General features: G+C 50.7%; 1 protein-coding gene across 1 annotated transcript in view; it reads left to right on the top strand.

Annotated features, from left to right (window-relative positions):
- The window catches only part of ARRDC5 (arrestin domain containing 5), an 18,098-nt gene that overhangs the window by 996 nt on the left and 6,800 nt on the right, over positions 1 to 10,302 (top strand). The window contains exons 2-3 of the mRNA XM_010828174.1: positions 3,495 to 3,969; positions 5,557 to 5,765. Coding sequence (XP_010826476.1) covers positions 3,642 to 3,969; positions 5,557 to 5,765 — 537 coding nt within the window. The 5' untranslated portion in view covers positions 3,495 to 3,641. The remainder of the gene's footprint in view (positions 1 to 3,494; positions 3,970 to 5,556; positions 5,766 to 10,302) is intronic.

The following is a 10,302-nucleotide window of genomic DNA, read 5'->3' as shown; positions in this document are numbered from 1 at the left end:
CTCGCCCCTGCCACAGCCTGGGTTTCCCGGGCGACTTCTAAGGGCCGGCAGGGTGGGGGGCAAAGCCGGAGACCGCGTGTAGGGTAGCCCTGGCGCGGGGGAAATGTACTCCCGTGCTGGCAGAGCGTCCCGGAAAGTTTTGCAAAGTCAAGGCGCCCGGTGCGCCGAGTCCGGCCCGCCTCCCCCCGTCCGCGCCCTGGCCCGGGCTGGCACCCCAAACGGCCTGACCGCTCACGATCCACTCGCCTGCTTGCGCGCTGGCCCTTCTGAGGATGGCAGAGGAGCCGCGTGTGTGGCCAGGACCCTGCGCAGACGTGCGTGCGATCCCGAGCGCCCGGACGGCCACCACTGCCCGCTGCGCTGCCAGCTGCTCTGATTTTTTTCCCGCGAAAACTTGGCGTTTGGGAGTTGCGGGGCCACAGGAGGCCGCGCCGGGGGCGGGCGCCTGCCTGGTGATTGGCCGCCTCAGTGGCGGGAAGCGAGAAAGGGGGTGGGGGGCGCCCCCGCCTCTGTCCACCCCCCCACCTCTGCCCAGCGGGCCACGGCCCCGCCCAGCCCTGCGCGCTCTGCTGGGCTCGCCCAGCGTGCAACGGGGCCGGTGGCGGGACCTGGGCCCCCTCATCATGGGTGCTCTCCATGAGACCTAAGGATCACCCCCAGGGTAGACACCCCTGACCTCCTAAGTCTGTTCCTTCAGCCCCTCTTAGCAGGCATTCACTGACCAGTTGGGCAGGAAGAGCGGAATCGGTGTCTAAATTATGCAGGAGAATTTGGGGGTATCCCCCCAGGAGACCTGCACCCCGATGACAGGCCTGATCGCCCCAGCTCGGTTTCCTTGCGCCAGGGCCCTCCAGCGCTCCCCAACCTACCCACCCGCAGGGCTTGTTTGCTGGTTTTTCCCGCCTCGTTTTCCCGCCTTCTCCTGGCTGTCCAGGCGGGCAGGGCTGCCCTCCCCCCTCCGCCCTGCCTGCTCTGCTCTGACCAGTCCTGGCGGGCACACAGTGACCCATTCTGGGCACCTACAAAATGCCTGAACAGGGTGTTCAGAGCTGGGGGCCCAAAAGTGGGCAAGGCCCACCCTGTTGGTGGTCTCCGAGAGGTTAAATTCTTATCTGGGGAGCCCAGCAAGAAATGAATCAATAAAGCAAATCATTTCAGATACCACACGTGCCATGAAGACAGGACAAGAACTGGAGAGTGACCAGCAGCCATGTGGGAGGGCGGGGAGAGGAGGCACTCTGGTTGAGGTGGAGAGGTGGGCCTCTCTGGGCAGATGACATTTGAGCTGAGATCTGAGATGAGAAACCAAGGACAGAGGGATCGAGGCGGAAAGAGCAAATGCAGAGGCCGGAAAAGGCTTAGAGATGGACAGAGAGCCGGGCAGATGCAGTGAAAGGGAGGGCGGACGGGAGCGGATGAGGTCACAGGGGTGTCATGTAAGACCTCACAGGCCACCAGGAGGACTTTGGTCTTTCTCTGGAGAGCGGTGGATAGAGTGGGAGGGCTGTGAGCTGGAAACAGATGAGCTCCAATGTGTGTCTTCACAAGGTTTCTCTGGCCACACATAGAGTTCCTTCTATCTTGGCTCTGGTGTTTCTGCTTTTATTTGTCCCAGCGGTAGACAGATGAATGGCCCCCAAAGACGTCCACATCTTAATCCCTGGGGTCTGTGAATATCATACCTTCCATGGCAAAAGGGACTTGGCAGATGGGATTAAACTAAAGATTGTCAGATGGGGAGATTATCCCAGATTATTTGGGCTGGCCTAGTGTCCTAGGGTCCTAGTAAATGAAAAAGAGTGGCGAGAGGATCAAGTCAGAGAAGTGAGAATGGAAATAGAGGATGGAATGATGAAAGCAAAAGGCGAAGGATATGGGAAACCTCTAGAAACTGGAAACGACAAGGGACAAATTCTTTCCTAGAATTCTAGAACGTAATCCTGCCAACACCTTGACTTTAGCTCCATTTCACGCTTCGGACCTCCAGAACTGTAAGAGAACTCAGTTGTCTTGTTTGAAAGCATGGAATTTGTGGACATTTGTTACAGCAGCCATAGGAATACACTCCAATCACAAAGTCGAGATGCTCCTATTAATTTTCCCTCACCTTCAGGACTTCACCAACATAACTGATCGCGTTTATCGGAACTAAGCCTTCAGCTATGTGGCAACCATGTTGCAGACGTGAGCAGGTAGCCAGGCCTCCCCAACCTTGTGTGGCAGATGAGGTCTTCCATACTGACAACATCTCTGACAGAACCCAGCCCATTCCTGGCAAGAGCATAGCCTCTCTTTGTGCCTGCTGTTGTCAAAATTCAGCATGGCTGAAAAAGAAATAGACCCTATATTTCTTGTGTACATTTGGTGCAGGGCACACAGTCCAGCCTCCTTGGATATCTGAAGTTAAGCAACACAGAAAGAGGTGTCTGGTTTTCCCTGCAGAAAAGACCTTGAGCAGTGGTGATGAGGGGCCCCACCCAATCTCTCTACTCATTTCAAGAAAGTCAGAGGGGTTGCTTGGGTTAATTAACAACCATGAACAAGAAACTATGCCAAGCATCTTTAAAAGAAGCTTACCAACCAGTTGGAAAAGCAAAATGTTGATGTCCGCAAAAGACATCACATCAAATACAGCAAGATATGACATAGTCATGAGGCCTGCCAGAGCCTGGAGAACAGACACTTCCTAAAGCTTCTTCTATTTTGCTGTCCCTCCTACTTAGACACAGGTCCAAGTGCAGATCAGGCACCATGTGGGTGCAAATGGCTTCAGTTTCTCTTTTACAAATTGATATGCACTTGACAATCATTAAGTCATTGAACAGACTTTAATTGCCCTCCCTTGTCTGCACCAGGCCCTGGGTCCAGCAAACCAAGTCCCACCCTATAGGGACTTCTTGTGCAGTGGAGAAGCAGGAGGAAAGACAGCCATCAGTTGTGCGGGGAGATGGTGCTTTGTGATGGTATCCATGATCACGTGGAGCCCACAACGTTCTGAGCATCTCCAAGACACAGCAAATCCCATGTCCTAGCTGTCGCTATCATCTTCCTTCTAATACACATTAATAGAAATAGAGAGCTATTAAAGAGAAAATGATTGGGACTTTCCTGGCAGTCCAGTGGTTAAGACTCCACACTGTCACTGCTGAGCTCACAGGTTCAATCCCTGGCCAGGGAACTAAGATCCCACAAGCTGCACAGTGTAGCCAAAAAAAAAAAAGTGAAAATGATTATCTTCATAGGACCCAGCATCCATGTGTGAACCCTGAGGAGGGTGCACAAGCCACATCTGGGGGCCATCCGATGGGGCAGAAGATACCCCTGGGCTCATCCCCTATCCACCTGTAAATGAAGCTTATGATGCATGTCTCACCAGAGAGCCTGGGAGAATTCTTCCCACCCAGGCCCCAGACATCTGGCAAGATGACAGGTGCTCCCTGTCTGCCAGGAATATTGCTGTCTTGTGGTTTTCTTGTTTGTTTGTTATTTCCTAGAAAAAAAGAGGTCAAGCTACCATTTCATCAGCCAGTGAGGCATTTGGGATTCCCAAACTGCCACCCACCCCCAACAACCTTGCCCCCACCAATCCTGACCACTAGGAACCCCTTCCTGGAACCCTGGCTGGCTGATGTCACAGACAGATGACCTCACTGCGGCCAAGGATCTCTGTGACATGGGGGAGGGGAAAGGATGTTTCTCCGTCACCCCAACCCCCCATGTCTGTGGTGAAGTCGATCGAATTAGTGCTGCCCAAGGATGCAGTCTACCTGGCCGGCTGCATCATCGAAGGACAGGTGGTCCTAACTCTGAACAGCACCCTGGTGGACCCCATCGTGAAGGTGGAGCTCGTGGGAAGAGGTTACGTGGAGTGGAATGAAGAAACTGGGGCGTCCCGCGATTATAGCCGAGAAGTTATTTGCAACAACAAGGCTGACTACGTGCACAAGACAAAGACATTCCCAGTGGAGGGTAAGGACTGGTATGACTGCCAACGTTAGCCAGAATAGGAACGAGGGTCTGGAAGATAAACACATCTGTCAGTCAATCAACAAACCCCCAGGGATATGAGAAATGGGCAGAGGCCCGGCTCCTGTGATCACAGGAAAAGAGAAAGGAGGGAGAGGATTAGGAGAGATCCTCGAGGGAAGCACTGATGAGCCCCCAGCTCTGCCAGATTCAGATCTAAAGTCTGGACAGACTTCAGGGAGCCTGGGCTGCCAGGGAACTATAGGTCCTTTCCAAAATGAGTGTTTCTGGGTAGTCCACGGTCAATCAGAACGCTTGGCAAATGCTTGGTTGAACAAAGTTTCATTTCAGATTTAAAAAAAAAAATTTAGATAGGGTAGCTGGGGAAGGTCACCAAAAGACTATGGAGCTCAGATCTAGTGATGGAAGGGATCCCTGACTTGCAGATACCCAGATATTGTTTGTGCATTAGTTGCTCAGTCTTGTCCAACTCTTTGTGATCCCATGGACTTTAGCCCACTAGGCTCCTCTGTCCATGGGATTTCCAAGGCAAGAATACTGGAGTGGGTAGCCATTCCCTTCTCCAGGGGACTTCCTGACCAAGGGATCGAAACCAGGTCTCCCGCATTACAGGCAGATTCTTTACCATCTGAGCCACCAGGGAAACCCATCCAGATACCGCTGGACCTTAATACTCAACAATCAGGCTGCCTCTCTCTGTCTCAGTTAACCCACCTGGAAAACGGGAACAGAAAGAAGTCCTGCCTCCTGAGATTGTGTTGAGGACTTGATGATTTAATGGCATGTCTCAGGCTCAGAATAGCAGGGGTTATATAGTAAGTGCTGAATAGCTGTTAGTTCTTTCAACCAAAACAGTTCTTCAGCTCCTCAACCCCCATAGCATCGGGTAACACCCTTCTCCATTTCCAAGGGAAGCATCGTTTCCCCTCAGGAGCATCAGCCTCAATTCATTTACTCCACAAACAAACATGTATTAAGCACCTACTGTGCACAACAACCATGCCAGGTACCAGGGATGCAGCAGCAAAGAAAACAGAAAAGGTCCCTGGCATCCCTGGGGTTGCCGTCAGACTGGGAAGACACCCTCATAAGAGGGTTTGGGGGAAATGTAAGAAAAAATAAACCAGGGAGGTCACAGAGATGAGAGGGCGGTATGAGTCCCTCCCTGGTCCACCATCATCACTCAGTCAATCTGCTGTATGCTGTGCAGTGAAGGCCAGCCTCTGCCAGGGCAGGGACATTTGCCTGCCTCGGGCCCCAAGATGTGTTTGTTGAATAAATGTGTGATTGAACCTGCAGGCCAGACCTCCAGTTTCCCAGGCCCAGAGCAGTGGTGAGCAAGTCCCAGTGGGTAGTTTGGGGTGACCACCACTCACCCAGAGCTTCCATCTCCAGCCCAACTGAGGTCTAATATTTATGAGCCTTGGCTTTTTCGATCCCTAAAACTCAAGAGCTAGCTCAGGGACAGAGAGGCCAGATCCAGAAAAAGCTAACTGCCAAAACAATAAAGAGAAGGGTGGGGGGGAGATTCTAGAACCTTCTGATGGCATTGGTGTGTTTTGCTTTCAGATAATTGGTTAAGTGCAGGCAGCCACACCTTTGATTTCCATTTCAACTTACCTCCCAGGCTCCCTTCCACCTTCACCAGCAAAATCGGCAACATCTTTTACTTCGTGCAGGCCTCCTGCATGGGTCGGGAGCACATTCTAGCCAAGAAGAAAATATACTTGATGGTTCAAGGCACTTCCTCGATTTTCCACTCAGAAAAATCATTGCAGGTAAGAGGGGAGCAAGGGGGAGCAGGGGTAGGGCTTGGCCTCAAAGTTCCCCAGAGGTAGGGGATGGGGCAGGAGCAGCCAGGAGATAGGGAAGGCCCCAACCCGGAAAAAGAAGGGAAGGTGTTGCCCATTCCTCCAGCTCAGGAGTTTTGCAGAAAGGGGAATCAGAAACCAGGGCAGGAACTAAGCCAGTGGCTCTCAACCGAGGTGATTCTGTTGCTGCAGGGGACACTGAGCAATGATGTCTGATGACATGTGTGGTTATTGCAACTGGGGAGGGGGATGAGTGCTATCAAGGGGGTGGGGGCCAGGGAAGCTGCTCAACACCCCACAGTGCCCCTCACAGAGAACGACCTGGCCCCTGAATGTCCTTGACCCCAGGGTAGGTAGGTCAAGAGTGAGCAGATGCCCCGCTCTGACCCCCTGACTGACTGTCCCAGGTGCTCAGTGACTCTCTGGGAACGGACAATGGATATGGTACTCTCTCCCCACCAAGAAACACAGCAAGGGGTGCCCTCCAACCAGGGAAGGAAGGGTCTGGTAGCGTCGGTCACCTGAGCCGAGGAGTTTTCTGTATGGCTTCCAGAGGCCAGGTGCAGAGGCGGAAGTGAAGGAGGGTGGAGTTCCGTTGGCCAAAGTCACTTCACCTCCCTGGGGGCTCCTTTGTCATCAGAGCATGATGGCTGAGAGTGCCGGCATTTTAGCTCTCAAGGTCTAAGTTAAAATCCCAGTGTCCCCACCTACCTGCTGTGTAACCCTCTGCAAGTGATGTGGCCTCTCTGTGCTATTTCCTCATCTGTCACTTGGACACAGAGAGGGTGCCTGTCCCCTAGGTCTCAGGAGGAGCAGCCAGTGAACTTCCTGCAGCTTCAGGGCCTGGAATGGTGCTCAGCACTGGTGTCCAGGGAAGCCTCAAAATATTTATGCCCCATCGGTCCTTTTATTTTTAAGATTTTTTTTTTTTATGTAGACCATTTAAAAATTCTTTATTGAATTTGTTATAATACTGTTTCTGTTTTATGTTTTGTTTTTTTCTGAACTTGAGGTATCTTGGTGGGATCTTAGTTCCCCAACCAGGGATTGAACCCCAGCCCCCTGCATTGGAAGCACAGATTCTTAACCACTGGCCCACCAGAGAAGTCCCAGGTGTAGTCTTACCTGTGTAATAGGCAATCATCTCTACTCTGGCCAACCTCAGAGGAGGAGGATTCCAGGGCAGGTAGATGCTTAGAGGGGTGGATCAGAGGTGAGCAGATCTGAGCTCAAGGCCAGTTTGGCCACCTGCTTTCTGGGTGACCTTGACCAGACTCTGGCCCTCCCTTGAGAGCTAATCTAGAGTGCAGGGTGCACAAAAGAGAAATTGGAGCAAAATGCTGGTGTGGGGCCAGACCTGGATTGAGGTCTCTGCTGCTGGATGCTTCATTAGCAAATGCCCTTGGGCAATTAACAGCACCTCCTAGAACCTCGATTATCCTGATCTGTATGATGGGTATAATGAAAACAACACTTTCCTTGATCGTGAGGGTCATGAAGCACCCAGCACGATGAGTACACATAGAGGACTCCTGGTGCATGGGAAGAGCCCAAATCGCTACTACAGCAACAAAGGGAGTTATTGCAGATACATTTTGAGACTATGAAAATATTGTGTTTTTTCAACTACTCAGTTCAGTTCAGTCGCTCAGTCGTGTCCGACTCTTTGCGACCCCATGAATTGCAGCATGCCAGGCCTCCCTGTCCATCACCAACTCCCGGAGTTCACTCAAACTCATGTCCATCGAGTCAGTGATGCCATCCAGCCATCTCATCCTCTGTTGCCCCCTTCTCCTCCTGCCCCCAATCCCTCCCAGCATCAGGGTCTTTTCCAATGAGTCAACTCTTCGCATGAGGTGGCCAAAGTACTGGAGTTTCAGCTTTAGCATCATTCCTTCCAAAGAAATCCCAGGGCTGATCTCCTTCAGAATGGACTGGTTGGATCTCCTTGCAGTCCAAGGGACTCTCAAGAGTCTTCTCCAACACCACAGTTCAAAAGCATCAATTCTTCGGCGCTCAGCCTTCTTCACGGTCCAACTCTCACATCCATACATGACCACTGGAAAAACCATAGCCTTGACTATGATGGACCTTCGTTGGCAAAGTAATGTCTCTGCTTTTGAATATGCTATCTAGGTTGGTCATAACTTTTCTTCCAAGGAGTAAGCATCTTTTAATTTCATGGCTGCAATCACCATTTACAGTGATTTTGGAGCCCACAAAAATAAAGTCTGACACTGTTTCCCTATCTATTTGCCATGAAGTGATGGGACCGGATGCCATGATCTTCGTTTTCTGAATGTTGAGCTTTAAGCCAACTTTTTCACTCTCCTCTTTCACTTTCATTGAGAGGCTTTTTAGTTCTTCTTCACTTTCTGCCATAAGAGTGGTGTCATCTGCATATCTGAGGTTATTGATATTTCTTCCAGCAATCTTGATTACAGCTTGTGCTTCTTCCAGCCCAGCATTTCTCATGACATACTCTGCATATAAGTTAAATAAGCAGGGTGACAATATACAGCCTTGACGTACTCCTTTCCCTATTTGGAATCAGTCTGTTGTTCCATGTCCAGTTCTAACTGTTGCTTCCTGACCTGCATATAGGTTTCTCAAGAGGCAGGTCAGGTGGTCTGGTATTCCCATCTTTTCCAGAATTTTCCACAGTTGATTGTGATCCACACAGTCAAAGGCTTTGGCATAGTCAATAAAGCAGAAATAGATGTTTTTCTGGAACTCTCTTGCTTTTTCGATGATCCAGCTGATGTTGGCAATTTGATCTCTGGTTCCTCTGCCTTTTCTAAAACCAGCTTGAACATCTGTAAGTTCGCAGTTCACATATTGCTGAAGACTGGCTTGAGAATTTTGAGCATTACTTTACTAGCGTGTGAGATGAGTGCAATTGTGTGGTAGTTTGAGCATTCTTTGGCATTGCCTTTCTTTGGGATTGGAATGGAAACTGACCTTTTCCAGTCCTGTGCCACTGCTGAGTTTTCCAAATTTGTTGGCATATTGAGTGCAGCACTTTCACAGCATCATCTTTCAGGATTTGGAATAGCTCCACTGGAATTCCATCACCTCCACTAGCTTTGTTCATAGTGATGCTTTCTAAGGCCCACTTGACTTCACATTCCAGGATGTCTGGCTCTAGGTGAGTGATCACACCATCGTGATTATCTTGGTCATGAAGATCTTTTTCGTACAGTTCTTCTGTGTATTCTTGCCACCTCTTCTTAATATCTTCTCCCTCTGTTAGGTCCATACCATTTCTGTGCTTTATCGAGCCCATCTTTGCATGAGATGTTCCTTTGGTGTCTCTAATTTTCTTGAAGAGATCTCTAATCTTTCCCATTCTGTCGTTTTCCTCTATTTCTTTGCACTGATCGCTGAGGAAGGCTTTCTTATCTCTTCTTGCTATTCTTTGGAACTCCGCATTCAGATGCTTATTTCATTCCTTTTCTCCTTTGCTTTTTGCTTCTCTTCTTTTCACAGCTATTTGTAAGGCCTCCCCAGACAGCCATTTTGCTTTTTTTTTGCATTTCTTACTGTTTTAATCGGATTCGCGAGGGCAGGGTGAGGGCAGGAGCTGGTGGACCAGGGCAGAGGCTACTACTACTCTGGTCCAAGCAGGGGCAGAAACCTGACCCCCACAGTCTGTCCTTCTCAGACCAGCTGAAAGGAATCAGGTGATGACCCTTCTCTGTCTTCCAGGGCTCCCACCTCCCTCGGAGTAAGAGCCCATGACCTCCCCCTGGCTCACAAGGCCCTGCACGACCTGCCCCGTCCTCTCCCGGCCCTCCCCGTCCTCCCTCTCTCCCCCTCTCACTCTGCTCCAGCCACGCGGGCCTCCTCGCTGTTCCTCCAACACCTTCCTGCCCCAGGTCCTTTGCATGTTGTGTGCCCGCTGCCCCAAACCCTGCGATAGGACCTTCCAACCCCTCCCCTTCCTCCTTTAGATCCTTCTCGGAAACTACATCTTCAGTCACCTGCTTCGATGATGGCCGGACGAACTGCCACAACCCCCACAGAAGGCAATTTAGCCATATCTATCCAAACGAAAAAGGAACACGCACTTTGCCCCAGCCATTTCATTTCCCTTCTAGAAAATTCTCCTACCACTGTCATTTCATTTGTGTGATAGACCTTTCCATGCATTGGCTGGGAGGCCAGCAACTGGTAACCACTTAAATGTTTGTTGCAAAGGGAATTAAAGTAACAGTTCACTGTCAAAGGTCAACTCTATAGATAGAGCAAAGAGAGAGAGAGAGCAAGACACAGCCAGAGACAAAAGAATGAGGCAGCTCTCGGTATCAGCACCTCCTCCTTACTGGGCTGGACACAGAAAGCAAAGTTCAGAACAGCGTGTCTAACCTGCACCGTTGGTGGTAAAAATAAGAAATGCACAGAACTTCCTTGCAGGTGTAACAAACTGTCTCTTTCCAGAGACCAGAGAAACTGGCAACAGACCGCTGCTGGCTGCCTCCTGGGAGGGGAGGCGGCGGGGGTC

This window comes from Bison bison, unplaced genomic scaffold (assembly GCF_000754665.1).
Source record: "Bison bison bison isolate TAMUID 2011002044 unplaced genomic scaffold, Bison_UMD1.0 scf7180017864492, whole genome shotgun sequence".
Classification (NCBI taxonomy): Eukaryota; Metazoa; Chordata; class Mammalia; order Artiodactyla; family Bovidae; genus Bison; species Bison bison.
Note: the sequence above shows the minus strand (reverse complement) of the source record. Positions and strands in the feature narration are given on the sequence as shown.